Source organism: Zonotrichia albicollis, chromosome 2, assembly GCF_047830755.1.
Source record: "Zonotrichia albicollis isolate bZonAlb1 chromosome 2, bZonAlb1.hap1, whole genome shotgun sequence".
NCBI classification, from domain to species: domain Eukaryota; kingdom Metazoa; phylum Chordata; class Aves; order Passeriformes; family Passerellidae; genus Zonotrichia; species Zonotrichia albicollis.
In genome coordinates, this window is record NC_133820.1 from 47,700,600 (window position 1) to 47,716,153 (window position 15,554).

Genomic DNA, 15,554 nt, shown 5'->3' on the forward strand with positions numbered 1-15,554 from the left:
CATATTTAATGACCTTTATTTCTCCTGAGAGCAGCTAAACTGCCATTCCAGGTGTATCTGTGTGGATGTCTTTGTTGGGTGTGCTGCTCACTCCTTTTCTGTCCCAGGAAGTCTCCGGCCAAAGTGGCCATGCAATATTGCCATTGGATTCTTCAGTATGCCTCTCAGACTTACTGTCTTAGGCTATTGATAAATTCAGGTAGATACCTATACTCTGCTTGTCTTATTTTGTGTTTTCAATGAGAATTAGAAAGTAATATGAAATTCTAAATTATATTTACAGGTTTGATGCATGACTCAGCTCCTGGTGCAAACGTGGTCCCAAGTCTCGGGTTTGTAGTGTCTGTATCTTTATCTGATTTGCCTTGTGTGAGGCTCTATACATGCAATCAAAAACTAAATATTTCCACCTAAAACTCTCCCCTTGGTTCCAAAGGGAACCCAGGTTAAATGAAAGATCATAGGCTGGGTACATATATTTGACATTTTGGAGACAGAGAGGAAATATCAATGGACCACCAATTAGTACCTAGTTCATTGTACGGAGCAGCACAGGGTTATTTTTATGTATTCATCTTTGAGCTTCGAAATGCACTCAAAGGCAAACTGTGTCACAAATAAGTTATAAGACTTGCTATAAGTATTTCCCATGGGATATGTCTCTGCAAGACATATCATCAAATGGTTTGCCTATCTTCCAGGCTTTGATCTGTAGATTGTAGTAATTAGTGCTGGGAAAGATCTCTTGGATTGCTTGAACTGCTACATGACATTCAGCATAGTTTCCCCTTCCTGATGTTTTGCCTCACACAGTTTATATATCCAGGGGGGAGGGGGCAGAAATCCCCTGGGATACTATTTCACAACCAATTTGCACAGTCAGTGATTTTTCTGGTGAGGTTCAGCCCAAATACATCTTTTCTAATCTCATTGCATTAAACTCTTCTCATTATACTCCTTAGTGTCATGTGAAATAATTCCTCCTTAGGGTCCTATATATCCTGCAGTGCAAGTGCAGACTGTTAGATTCACACTATCATAAACTATGCAAGTTTTCTTTATTCACCTTTAATGTACTTCTTTTCTTTCTTATTTACCTCAAATCTGTCTGTCTCACGTGCAGCTAGGAAGCCAGACCTAAATAGTCCTGCACCTGCAGTCACAGGTGAGAAGGATAAAATTGCAGTTAGTACCTTGCAAATGAAAGATGTCATCTGTCCCACAGGAAAGAAAAGGATCATAGGTTAGTGAAACCGCTTACCTCTTTGGGAGAAAAATCATCATTCTCCTTGTAACTGGATACAGCAGATTTGGAAAACAGCCCAAGTTCATCCTGACAAGATGTGAACAAGAGCCACCCCAGAGCAATTCTCTGGTGAGAAGCATGTCCACCCCACACAAGCTGTCTAGGCTGCCTCTATTGATGCCCAGGAGAAAATCATTCCAGACTGTAATTCCATAATAACATCAGCATCTATCATGGGCGGGCTGGATTGCATTCTCTCCTCAGCTTAAAGACAGCCTTCCCTAGGCTATTGACATAATCTTTAGATGGCTAAAACTAGCCAAGGCTGATCTTGCTTGCTTGTTCCCAAGCTAATCATAACTGACCTCTCCTGGTTCTACTATGATTGCTCTTAATTTTTCACAACAGAAGCCCCTCACAGACAGCTCCATGTGCTGGCTTTGGTGGCTAAACTGCCCTCCTGTGTGCCTTGGGCCCTCATGTTCATTTCCCTTAAAAGCACTGATCCATGGGACATTAGGTTGACTCACAGAAATTCTACCAGCAAATGCTTATTTGACCAAGAAATTGAGACAGAACCATTTAAAAAAATTAGTCCCAGTCCCTGGTTAGTTCTCCTTTTTCTTTGCCTCCCTAAGATGGGGAGATAGACTGGATTTTGTTGTCCCCACAGGGCCTACATCCATTGCAGGATGATCTTCACAAGAACACACCTTGTTTAGACCATAGCTAAAACATGGTCTGAAATATGATGAGGTCCTTCAGAGTCACACTGCTAACTTCAAGGTGCCCTCATGCTGCTGCAAGATGACAAGGCACCAAAATTAGTATGAGCTTAGCATCTCACTGAAAATGCCACCAAATGTGTGTGCACAATGGGATAGGAAAGGCTCTTCCCAGCTCTGAAGGTTGGGCTCTCACTCACTGTTTTGCCATGAATATTGAATATGGGATTCTCTTAGAACAAGCTGAGGATCAGGTATTATCTTCAACACGAGCTGAAAAAATTGTCTACTAATATCCTCAACGACCTTGTGATTATACAGTAGCTTCATGGTCACATACAGCACTTAAAAAATGTTGCACCTCACTATTCTTAAAGGAGCACTTGGTGGATTCAAAGCCACCAGACAGAGCAGTGACACCACGGCAGAATCTGAACCCAGCAGACAGGCTGGCATGGAAACAAAAACAGCAGTGATGAATTCAATCCAATTTTGCATAACACTAAAGATTCCGTTTTTCAGAAAATTCCTGAAGTTCTCAGAGAGAGCAGTTGCAGTGGGTGTTTTACTTTTAAGGTGTCATTTTGGAATTACTTCACTGTAGTGATATGCTGTTTATTCAAATAGTGAAGATGCAGCATCTTAAAAGAATCTCAGTCTTGCTGGAGCAAATCCAGATGCCTGTTTTGTTTCAACAAGCTTTCACTATCATTAAATTAAAGAGGTACTGTTAGTTTAAATATCACTCATCAGAAATGTTTTCAATAACATGAATAGTAGGAATTCTCAATAGTTAAGAGTGTATATTATATATTTAGCTGTGAATTTTGAAACAAGCTGAATTCAAAATATTAATTCTCTTTTTCTTCTTTCTATGCACCTCATAGTTTGATCAAAACTATCTACATAATATGATCTACGTAAAGAATCCCATGTCATGTCTGACAGATATGGATAATCCCATTAAGCCTTTAAGTTGAAAATTCTGGTGGGGGGAAAAACAGGTACAAAATAATTTCTAAACCTAGTGTATTTTCAGTCCAATGTTACCTCTTGTGTTTCCCATATAGTAGTAGATTAGTTTTCCAATAGATTTAGAAAATTTCAGTAAAGGTTTTTTCTCAGGCAAGGCCTTTTATTTGCAGTTGTATCTGCAGGTGCAGCAGAAACCTTCCCCTGTCTGAGTGAATTGCAACTAGATGCTCAAATATCCCTATCCATCCAGAAAGAAGATGGACACACTGAGTGGGCTTCACTTCATGTTATTTTAGGCACCCAAAAGTCAGATTTAACACCTCATGATAGACAGTAGACTAAAAGGAGTGTTTCTAAGGAAGGATTGTCTGGCCTAACTTACATCCTATTTTAGCATGTGATTGTTTGCCCCCTGAGGTAGCCCCTTAAGACGCACAAAAGGAACCTAGAGTGGTCATGACTAGCTTTTCATTGTCTTTATCATCAGTGGAGTCCCCTGCAAGGCCAGAGCCCTCCTCCATGCTGCTCCACAATGTCACTTGCTGATGACAAGAATTTTGCCAACACAGGAAGGATATTGTATACATTCAGCTGTCAGTTTTCCCACTTGGCAATCTTTTCCATAAACTAAGCAACTCAGATTCCCAGTCCTGACGTGCTTCCTTTCAGAGCTGACAGTAAAATCATTTAGCTTCTGGGAAGTAGGAATAAGTACCTTCCCATCAGCACAGCACCCAGTCATGGGAGAGTCACCACTGTAATTGTCATCAAAACGCTCCATTGAGATAGGATATGCTCTCACACTTGTTGCACAGATTTGGGAACTGTGGCACCAGAGCCTTCCAGAAATACTGAGCTGAAGTAGGGGTGGGAATGAGAGAAGTACTTTCTTCTCCAGAGTCCAAGTCTGCATCATTCCTGCCTTCAAAATAGACTGTTTTTAAAGGGATAGAGATTGTCTTCACCTTTAACTTCCTCCGACAGTTAAAAAGCATTTCAGGAATCAGGGCATCAGTGAGGACGGGTCTGTGTCTCAGGGAAAGCAGAGGGAGCTGGCTGGAGAGATGCCACTGCAGTGGGGAACTCCAAGGACTTTTCTTCTGCATTGCATCAGCAGTGAGCAATGGGGAGACTGATTTGAGCCCACTGTAGGTTGTCATTCTTCCTTCCAGACTCAGTGGCCTCTGAAATCACTTCATTGTCTGCAGTGGAATCTGGCACAGGACCGTAATGCCAGGTTACTTCACTTCCCTGAAGAATAAAAGATTTCTTCAACCATGAGAAATTATCTCCTGACAGTGCCATTCATTAGGGCTCCCACCTGTAGACTGTTTCATTTTCAGCTTACTCACAGGGTGCTGAAAAGTCAGTGTGTGTGTTATCACTTGACAATATAGTACAGCTAATAGCTCTTCACCCTTGTGTATGTTGTCACTTACTGCTCTTTGCCTCAACAATGGCTCACAGTAACACTCAGATCTCGAACTTCACTCTCTTTAAAAAAAACCCAAATAGTTGTACAGCTCAATTTTACCAGAGCTCTTGGTTCTTAAGAGTTATACACATAGGGGAAAAAGAAATTTGTTTTTTTTTTCCTCTTTTGAATTAGAAAGTTAAACCAGAAAATTTTGTCTATAGATGCTCAATAGAACAGGACAGTAGTTCATTATTTCTACAAGCCAGACAAACTGCCTTTTCTGAGTTTATGGTTTAATGTACACACTAAAACTAATAGAAATCAGAAGTTTTTATGACAACAGAATGTCGACTAACTAAATTTCAAACTAAACATTCTTCTCCACTCCTTTTGTCATGACAGTTTCACCCAACACTTTCTTTAAGGTTTCATTCTCAGGAGGGGGCCTGTAGACACCAAGCCTTGGGGTTCTTATTCATCCACCTGTGTTGTACAAAGAGACAGACTTCATGGAATCACATCATCACAGGATGGTTTGGGTTGGAAGTGATCTCAGAGATCTCCTGGTGACAAACACCCTGCCACAGGCAAGGACAATGTCCACTGCTGCTGCTTCAGGCATGGAAGGTTTGCAGTCCTGTATTGTATCACGGATAGCCCAGGGCACCCCAAACCCCTACAACTAAGTGAGGTGAGTCCCACATCTTAGCATCTCTGTATCTCTGCCCCCTGTCTATTGTAAAAACTTCTATCAGCATCATATCCTCTAGGATGGTGTCTATTTGAATTTGGGTCTGGAAGACCCTGGAGCACGTATGGCAGCTGTGACACAAGAGACTGCATGTCCATGGGAAGCCAGAACCCACCTGGACCCCTGCTGCAGCCCTGAGACCCACTCTAACCAAACCTCACCACATTTTCACCCCTACGAGGCATGGGCCAGCCCTTCCATCATGCAAATCAGCAGATGTGTGTGTGCAGGGCAAAGCTGCTGAGCCTGCACATCTTGTCAGATGTGATAGACAGAGTCACATCAGGAAGGGGCCTGTGGTCAGTATGGCACTGCAGACAGAGCCTGACTCATCTGCTGCCTTGTCTGCTCACACTCCAGGCATCTGCCTCACTTGCATGGTCATTCCCTCATGGCCCAAGAGCAGCTGTGCTGGTGTCTCCAGCCCTTCTCCAACACCAGTTGTATTCTCTAGCTGTCTGAGTAGCTACTTTTTTATTATTATTATTATTATTTAGTACGTGCTTTTTTCATTCATTTGGTAAAATCTTTCTGTAGACCCAGATGGGGAAGGTGCTAGGGCCAAGCAAATGCAAATTAGAAAAATCATGTCTGAGAATGTAAAATCCTGCCATATTTTGGCTCTTCACAGATTGCCATAGGTGAGGCATAGCTTTTGCTTTGCTTCAGGCTCTTCGCATCCTTTGTCAGGGCAGCAGTGTCTTGAAAAGGTCAGTAGAAGATTGTAAATAAATTGACTCCTATGAAATTTCTATTTCCTTTATAGAATAATGGTGATCAACTGGGAATTTTGTAAAAACTTTTTCTTGGGCGACTTTTTCTTGTGGAGTTAAAACGTTGCAGGATTTTTGTCTTCTTGGCTCCGGTTTCCTCTTTTCTTGCCAGATGTCATTATAAGGCTTCAAGAAGGATGAGTAATTAAAACCCATGCAAACAATGTGTCGGACAATTAAATTTAAATGTCCGCCTGATGAGGCAACACGGGTGAGTGACCGCAGAGCTCCTGGAGCTGATGCCCCGCGGAGGCAGGAAATCCGAGGGGGCTCAAGAGTTACCAGGAACCCGCTGAAAAGGGATTTGAGGACCCAGACACTGGGGACAAAGAACCTGTTGTTGCCCTTGGGGCTGAAGACGGGCTGCACCCCAAAATCTCGCACCGAGACGGCAGCCACTGAGCCGCCCGTCGTGCCAGAACAAGGTGGGGAAAACCTACTATGTTTTTCCTCGGGAAATAAATGGAAATAGCAGTAAGGGATTAAAAGGGGGGTGACGCCGCTTTTTTTTTTTTTTTTTTTTTTTTTATGGAAATAGCAGTAAAGGATTAAAAGGGGGGTGACTGAGGCGGCGGCCCGAGGGGCAGCCTGCGCGGAGGGACGGCCCGGGCCGGCCAGGGACGGCTCGGGCAGGGCAGGGACGGCGGCGGGCGGCGTGGCCCCGCAGGCGGGCGGGCGGGACGGGCTCCAGCGGCGGGATCCAGCGGCGGATCCACCTGCGGGAGGAGCCGCTCCGCCCCGCCCCGGCCCGCCCCGCTCCGAGCGCGCCGCCGAGGGCCGAGGGCCGGCGGGAGGGAGAGAAGGGAGGCGCTCCCGAGCCCCGCGGAGGCGGCGGGAGAGATGGGACCGGCACCGGCCCCGCCACCTGCCTGAGCCGCTCCCGGAGCCGCCGCCGCCGCTGCTGCTGCGGGGAGCCGGTAGGTAGCGGGCCCGGCGGCGGGGAGGGCGCCGCGGGGTGCGGGTCGCCCCGGGGGACAAAGGGGCGGCGGGAGGATGGCGAGCGCCGGGCTCGCCCTGCGCTGCCCCGGGCACTGCCTCACCTGCCCGGCCGGGCGGGACTCCGGGCGGCGGCAGCGCCTGTCCCGGCCCGCGGCGAGCGCTCCCTCCGCGCTGGGCTTAATGTTTAACCCCGCTCGCATCCACCGGAGCGCACCGGGCACCGCCTCCCCGCCGGCGCCGGCCACAAAAGGGCGAGCGCGGCCGCTGCCCGCCGGTCCCCGCTGCGGGTCCGCCGCCGCTGCCGGGGACCAACTCTGAAAGCACGGCGTCTGAGGAGGGAACAGCTGGGATAAAAGTCGCCTTTGCTGCCTTTTCGTGCTTTGGAGGCGTCTGAAGGTAGCGCTCCGCTGCGGTGCTGTACTTGGGCTCGTCGCTGTGTTTGAGTACATCGGTATTTTTGGGGTGGCCTTTTAAGACGTACGTGACACGAGCTGTTCAGTGAAACGGCTGCTGGAGCCTGGGGAAGTTGTTTTTTTGCAAGGTCCGAGGGGTTGGTGCGGTCCCACCGGGACCCAGCTGGTGCAGCCGCCCCGTCCCTCAGGTGGTTTGGGAGCCCTGGGGATGCAGGTCCTTCCCACAGCTTCACCCCGTTATGCAGACACCGTCACCGTCTGCTCGTAATGCAGATTGCTCTTGTGCCGTGATACCGGAGCTGCCTGATATGCAGGGAAAGAGAAAGAAGAAGAAAAGGAGGGTGAAAAGAGGCAGCTCTAGGAGTCGGACTAAATGGAAGCACGTACTATGCTCCCTTTTATCCGTGTGTGCATGTCACTGGCACACGTGCCAAAAGAGCCGCTGTGCCCGGTGCGAGTGCTAATGGACACATCCGTGGCCTGACAGTATTAAAGTTAGCTTCAGGCTTTCCAAGGCGTCTCTTCCTAGAGCCCTCAGTCCAGCGGGTAAGGCAGTGTAACCCTCGCACCACCCTCAGCATCTCAGGCAGGCTAATAAAGTTGTTAGATTTTAATGGCAGGAAGGCTTCTGTAGTTATTAAAGTGCAACTCCATTATTTTTGCTGTGTTTTAACAAGTTCTGTGACCAGGAAAAGCAGCAGAGGTATTTTGGCACGGCACTGACAGTGATTTAGTTCTCCTTTATGTTTTGGTTTGAGGCAGATTTTTCTCTCTCACTGTCTTGGTGTTCTCTCTTGATTTTTTTTTGGTATGTTAATCTTTCTGGCTTCCAGCGCTGTGGAAAAACTTTCTTCATTTCAAAATGTAATGGAGACTAGTTCATGGTCTTTCATACTAGATGATCCATGATTTATTGTTATTTAACCATCTACTACAAGAACCACCCCTGAAGTAGTGAACTCTTGCAGAAAAATTAATTGCTTATTAGAAAATTATTCATGTCCATCCTGAACAAGACAGTTTTCTGTCAGCAGCATCTATCTTGGAGCGTGAATGCCCGAAGCAAGCAGGAAAATGTGTCTGTAAAGTGTTTCAGCAGCACGGAGAGCCCCGGGGTAGCTGTCACTGTTTCCATTCTCTAAACAATTTTAATGCCATTAGCGAGTGTGATTATGTACAAACCGCTTCTAGGGGGTTCCTAGGCTGGATGTCAGAGCAGGGCTTTGTGCTGAGTCAAAGGGTGGATTGAGTTTATGACACAGTTTAAATAGAAACAGAAGAGCAGAGCTACAGTAGAGCAGCACATCGTAATTCATTCAGCGCTGCTCTGTGATCGCCGGGCAGGGAAGTGCTCACTCCTTACCGTCTGCTCAGTCTGAGAGCATCTCCCAGGGTCACCCATGAGTAAGTAGCTGAGGACAGAGAGTTTTTTAACCCTGGGGTTTTTTGCAGCTGTTTGATCGTGTTTCAAATGAGAAGAGAAAGTAAAAGGAAAGAAGAGCGTTACTGGAGAGTCTCTGTGTAAATGTAGACTGCTTTTTCAGTTCCTTTATTTTTTAAGAGGAAGGATCTACACAGAAAGAGGTACTGTGGACTAATTTGCATCCTGTTATAAGTAAGACATATTTATTCTATTTATTGCTGCCCAGATCTGATTTAGTACCAGTTATGTCTCCAGATGGAATTTAACTATGATGACTTCGGTAAATGAGCGCTGTTTAGCTTCTACAGGCATAAACTCACAACTGTATTTTATTGTCAGGTTTAAATAACATCTTAAATAATAGAAGCGTTCTGTAACTGGTGAAAAGGCTTTTTTATCCCCGAGAGCTGCAATGTGATCACAGCACAGAAGCAGCAGTGGAGGGGGGTGGGAGGCTTGCTCAGAGATGTGAAGTGGAGTAAGTACCACTTTACAGAGTGCAGCACAGACACAAATACATCTTCTGAAGCCTTTTTTCTGGGACCAGCTCGAGTCCCATCTCCTGTCTTGCTCTCTTCATAGGGTGGCTGCCCTCTGCTGTCTGAAGCTGCCCTTCCAAGCGCTGGTGGTGCTGTGCTGGGGATGGTGGGGAGATAAGGGAGGGCAGGCTGCAGGGCGAGATAATCTCTCCTCAGCCCAGATGATAATCTCGGAGGAAGCAGAGGAGTTGTTTGGCACCCAATCCCTCCGTCGGGTCGCCGTGCTGACAGGCACGAGGGAATCTGGCTGCTTGTGCAAATAACAACTGACAGGATGCTTCTGGTTTTCCCCTGCCAGCTAAATAAACCAGCCAAGGGCCAGCAGAGGCTCAGTTAGCATGGGTGGGTTTTAGCTCCAAGAAGTGGCATGAGTGGTGCAATTTAAAGAGATGCAATCTGTCACGAAATCTGAGGGCAGCGAGGGCAAACTGCCCAGAAATACGTGGTCTTCATGATGGGATCATACCTGATTGCACATTTAACTGTGGTTTAGTCTGCTCTCAGCTTCTGACTGTGAGACCAGTGAGCACTGCTGCATGCAGCCCTCACTGACACAAGCAGGACAGCTAGCAGTTGACTCATACCAGTGTATACCATCTTTGTGGGGATGGAGCAGTGTCATTTGTCCCTGTTACCTTTTTTTTTTTTCCTGTCTTCCTAATCACTGTCCTACAACAATAGATGTGATAATACAGCAGGTGTTCCCTGTGCCATCCTTACAACATTTAGAAGTCTTTCATTTCATAGCTTGCAAAATGCAGCCACATCCAATACTAAAATTTGCTGTGGAAGGAGTCAGAAGAGTGGTTGGTTTTCCTTGAATACCAAGTATTTTCTGATTTTGAGACATATAACATGATGCAATTCTGATTAATGTTTATAATGGCTTTTATTTGCCAACATGAGTCATCAGTTAGGTATAATGCATCATATTTGGTGGAGACTAACCTAGGAAAAAAGTATGTTCCTTTAAAGATGTTCTGTTTGTTAATGAAAAATTTGCCAACAGAATGCGTGGTCACTTCTGAAAGAGTCCACCTGCCTCTGTGGGTTTCAGTAGCATCAGTTCTGTTCATCTACATCTGTTTTTGGACTTTTAAGTCTTTTGATATCTTGCATGAGTCAATTGATATTTTAAACATTGTGTGCTTTAATGATAGCCTCTGTTCCCAAAGAGGATGGTACCAAAATTCTAAGAATCTGGGCCCAATATTTGAGTTGAACACCGCTGGACATCAGCAGCTTGTAGCTTTCAAAGTCTTGTTTGATGCAATTTAGGGATGGAGTATTTCTACACAAAGCACTGGAGAGAAGGATTTTTCTTTTTTATTCTGAGATAGCTGTGGTCATTTCCTGTGTGATTTGCTTTGGTTTACTAGTTTGAGGCATTTCAGGAATGATCCTGCAGTTGTGATCAGTGTAACCTCAGCAGGGTTTTAAATATGTGTAAGCTCAACATAATGGTGAACTTTCCTTTGAATAATCTTTGTGTGAGGGAGATCCTGCCTGCCTTCTCGCCCAGGGCACAGTGCCTCCTGCAGCGATTCAGCTGTATGGCTAATTTTCAAATAAACTGAAGTTAGGCATTTTTTTGACACAGTTCTAGTGCACGCTGTTCTCTGCAGTCCCAGGCACTCCGCCTGCGGTTCATAAACACATTTACAGCCACATTTGCCTCCCTGTGCTCAGAGGGGGTTGGTTTGCATTTCTAATTAATTGAGTTTATAAAGCAATAAGCCAGTGTGTTAACTGAAAATTCCCTCAAGAATTGTAATCTTCCTTCATTAGCTGCCTGTGTGTAATCATATCACCCTTTCTCGTGTAAGCCTCGGGGAGAGCCAGTGCCACTTGGTGCAGAGCCTTTGTCTGCTGTGAGCTGCAGGGGGAAGTGAGTCTCCTCTTGGTCGTGTTCTGCAGCACAGCCCCTGTCAGGTCACCTTCTTTGTCCCTCCCCACCTGTCCCTGCCATCAGCCTGGTGTCTCTGGCTGAGACAGCAAATGGTGTGAAGGGATTTAAAGGACATCTTTCAGCAAAGTCAGAGAGCAGGGGAGAGCTTTCAGAGAATGTTCTAATCTAGCTGAAGACAGACACATTTACTCTTTGCAGGAGCTCTGTTTACTGGATGAATGGATTTAAACAGAATCTGAATTTTCTTTGAACTGTGTAAAGACAAGTACTATAACTTCTCACTGATGTCAGCTGGGAGTTGTTGGCTCAGCACACCTGAGGGTTAAATGTCCTGTATTTCAGTGTTAACCTGGGACACTTGTTTTGAGACTCTGGCTAAGGCATTAGTTTGGCACTGAGAAATCTGAGCTACTTGATGTAGGTTAACTCCATTCAAGTTGCTTGACCCTTATTGCATTTATACTGGGTTAGCAAGCCACTACTTAGCAAGGTAGGATAATCTTGCAACGGGTTTGGGTGAATAACTGTATTTGCTTTTGCCTTCCACAGACCGACGTTCAGAATGGCAGCCTTGTCCACTTTAATCCTCCTTTTGTGTGCTGCTAAAGATGTGATGCCTTCCAGTCCTCACTGGAAGCCAACTTGGCCATCTTACAGAGTTCCCGTTATCCTGCCGCAGTCTACCCTGAACTTGGACAGGCCCCAGTTTGATGCTGAAGCCAGACTGGAAGTGGTATCTCCATGTGGCCCAGCATGCCACAAAAGCTCTCCGCTGCCGACGTACGAAGAGATGAAGAACTACCTGTCGTACGAAACCTTGTACGCCAACGGCAGCCTCACGGAAACCGAGGTGGGCATCTACATCCTGAGCAACGGCGGCGACGGCTCCCGAGGCAGAGCTCGAACTAAGAGGCAGATCTATGGCTACGACAGCAGGTTTAGCATTTTTGGGAAAGACTTCTTGTTGAATTACCCATTCTCCACGTCGGTGAAGCTCTCTACGGGTTGCACGGGGACGCTGGTGGCCGAAAAGCACGTTCTTACTGCTGCTCATTGTATCCATGACGGAAAGAGTTACGTCAAGGGAGCTCAGAAACTGCGGGTGGGGTTCCTAAAGCCCAAACAGAAAGATGGCGGCAAGGGGTCCAATATCACCAACTCGGCAATGCCTGAGAAAATGAAATTCCAGTGGATCCGCGTGAAACGGACACATGTCCCCAAAGGATGGATCAAAGGCAATGCCAATGACATTGGCATGGATTATGACTATGCCCTGCTGGAGCTGAAGAAGCCACATAAGAGAAAGTTTATGAAGATAGGTGTGAGCCCACCAGCAAGACACTTACCTGGAGGGAGGATTCACTTCTCTGGCTACGACAATGACCGTCCAGGAAACCTGGTTTACCGTTTCTGCGATGTCAAAGACGAAACGTACGACCTGCTGTACCAGCAGTGCGATGCCCAGCCGGGTGCCAGTGGATCTGGGGTGTATGTGAGGATGTGGAAGAGGCAGAATCACAAATGGGAGCGTAAAATTATTGGTATATTTTCAGGCCATCAGTGGGTGGACATGAATGGCACCCCGCAGGATTTCAATGTAGCTGTTCGCATCACACCGCTCAAATACGCACAGATCTGTTACTGGATCAAAGGCAACTACCTTGATTGCAGGGAAGGATAAAGACAGTGAAACTCCATGAAAGCACTTAATGACTGGTTTTAGTTACTCATCTGAGGAAAGGCTAGACTTTGTGCTGCAAGTGCATGTGATCACGTAACATCAAGAGGTGATATGTAGCTTTTCAAGCCAGCCACCTTGTTCTTAGGACAGGGACTGGGTGGTGCTATCATTACAGCCTGAAACTGGGGAGAAAGAAACGTCTGCTGGGTGGGGAAGGAGCAGGTGGACTTGCTGAATTTGCAGCTGAGCAACTGAAGATTAATTAGGGGCGGATCAGTAAACAGTATGAAAACAGAACCGTCTCCAAAGAATCTTGTAAAAGGGACGCTGTTGACTATCTCATGCCTACAATGTTTGTTTTAATAAATCCTAGGATTAGTAGAAATGCTTTGATCTGAACTTTTAAAAGAAAATATTTCTATGCTGTTGGGGGCTGAAGAGGGGCATTTAATGGTGTTTGCAACCCAAACATTACAGCTTTGTGTTCCTGCATGAGAAAAGGGAGTGTGAAAAGGGCAAGGCATGCGCCATGGGAGATGAATGCCACACAAATAGCGTGAAGGGTAAATAACCACATAACACTTCTAACTTCCTTTCAGCCTGAGTGATTTGAGACTTTATTAGTAACACAGTTAAGAAAAATGCTTTTTGAGCAGACAGACCTTGATGTTGTAATGATTTGACTGTGAACATGATGTTGGTCATATGATCAGTGCCGTTACATCCTGCTTTGAGAAACACTGATTGCACGTGGGATTAAATCCATGTAGGAGCTGGGACCTATGAAGGAGCAGGATCCCTATGAATATTCTAGAAAGCATGTGGGGAAGGGGACTTTTCTGTTTATGACCTACTTAGGCCTTTTAAGGAAAATCTCATGTCAGCAACTCAGATTTTTAGAGGGGAAGCCTGTCTTCAGTCTTGCTATCTATCTGAATTGCTGCCTGCAGAGCAGGTAAAGGAGAGAGCAGGACAAGGGTTCTACTGAGTTTTCCCCGTTTGTTGAAGATCCTTGCTGTTCTACCTAATAGTACACCACATAGAGGGACCCTAGACTTAAAAGTGTCTCTCAGCCATATCCCATTGACAGTGTAATTTGGGCACCTTGACTAATGTTTCCTGTCTTTTTGGAATAGGAATATTCCTCCCCACCTAGCTGTTGAGTTACAAATAATTCTTAGCAAATGCACAGTTGAGGATTTCTGCAGCTGAGATAGAACCACTTTATAGCCTGGGTTTGCTATGAAGTGATCCTCTGCTCCCTCTTACAGATAAGTGATATTTTTACTGTAGAAGAATTAGAGTTGAAAACAAGAACTGTCTTTTTGGAGTAAAACCAGTGCCGCCAAATGCTGTAGCTCAGCAAACAGTATTTGGAAATCAACATGGTCTGTGCAGCCAGCCTTTCTTAGGTGGATTGTGTCACTGTATTTCAGTGACGTGGTTGAGGACATGCTGCCCTGCTAAGATGATCTTTTAAAGTAGGAGGATAGACACCGGCTCCGGTTCCTCTTCCATCCATCCCTCACTGACTCCTGAAGCTTCCCAAGCTGCCCATGGTGCTTGGTGTTGTGGGGCAAATGCACGTCCCTGGTGAGAAATATCAAAGCTGGGAAGGAGTGAATCCAAGAAGAGCTTCCCTGTGCTATACCAATACAAGGAAAATGTTAATTCAGCTAAGCCTTTTTTTACACTCTACTAATTACTACGGCATTTGTAAACATTTGCCTGATGGTGCTTTATCTTTGTGGTGGCTTTGGCTCTAGTTCTGACAAACATTTATGCTGGAGCTGCCTATGATTATTATTTTTATAGAAGCAGTGTGCAAAAATGTGGACTCTCATGTGGGTTTTTGGTGCACTCAGATACAAGCAGTTACTAATGCTTTGAAATATGAATAATCACCATATGTATCTGATGGTCTTTTTCTGACTTTTTGTTTTAATTTCCTTTACTCTGTGGATGTTATCTGGAGCACTTTTGTTTGAATGTATCACAGTGAATAAAGAAAAGTTATGGAATTTCAATGCAGACATTCTTGTATTTGTGCTGTATTGGGTTTCACTTTCAATCTCATTTCAGCTACTTATTTCTAAAGACATTCAGATACAGGTTTATTAAAATCCTCAGTGCTGTTTATTTTCCTTCAATTTTCTTCTGCTCTTACCCGTTGGAAGTTTTTGTTTTGGTGTACTGTTTTTGGGGTTTTTGGTAGGTTTAATTACTTTAACACATTTGGATGCTAATAATCAATCTTAGCTTTTGTATGACTCTTACAGTTCCAAAGCCAGTCATGAGCTCTGATTAGTTAGAGCTGAAAATAACCTATTAGACTGAAAAGCCACATTGTTTTTATGAACTTCAGGGTAAATAAACTATGGAGGAATGTGAACCAGTCAGTATAAGGTCAAAATCGAGGTCAGTCCATCTTCTTTTTCTTTTAGTTGATGCAGTATAAAAAATAGTTCCTTTGAGGCCAACAGTGAGACTCGGAGTTCTTAGAGAAACACTGGATGCAGAAAGTTTTTCTTTTTGAAATTGCTGTTCGTACAAGTTTCCTGACCTTTAACAATGCACGCTACGTCATGTGGGCTTGAGAACATCAGTCCTGATTTATTGGATGTATTTCCCATCCACTGAGCCTGTGTTCTCAAATGCTTTCTCAGATTGTGGGCTAAGAACTTTTCACAGAATCACAAAGCCATTTAGGCTGGAAAAGATCTTTAAGATCTTCAAGGCCAACTGTAAAACTAACATGACCAG

General features: G+C 45.2%; 1 protein-coding gene across 3 annotated transcripts; it reads left to right on the forward strand.

Annotated features, from left to right (window-relative positions):
• The first annotated feature begins 6,595 nt into the window (after positions 1-6,595).
• PRSS23 (serine protease 23) lies at positions 6,596-14,822 on the forward strand. 3 transcript variants are annotated; one of them, XM_074535111.1, is made up of 2 exons: positions 6,596-6,804; positions 11,660-14,822. In XM_074535111.1, exon 2 carries the CDS (start codon positions 11,673-11,675, stop codon positions 12,789-12,791), a length of 1,119 nt encoding a protein of 372 aa, XP_074391212.1. In that variant the 5' UTR covers positions 6,596-6,804; positions 11,660-11,672; the 3' UTR covers positions 12,792-14,822. The 3 variants fall into 3 exon arrangements, with proteins under 3 accessions (XP_074391212.1, XP_026648473.2, XP_005485844.2); XM_026792672.2 differs by lacking the exon at positions 6,596-6,804 and adding an exon at positions 7,039-7,222; XM_005485787.4 differs by lacking the exon at positions 6,596-6,804 and adding an exon at positions 8,495-8,643.
• The last annotated feature ends 732 nt before the right edge of the window (positions 14,823-15,554 follow it).

What these genes read in the sequence shown, in the direction of transcription:
- PRSS23 (XM_074535111.1), top strand. Translation starts at nt 11,673, where the DNA reads ATGGCAGCCTTGTCCACTTTAATCCTCCTTTTGTGTGCTGCTAAAGAT.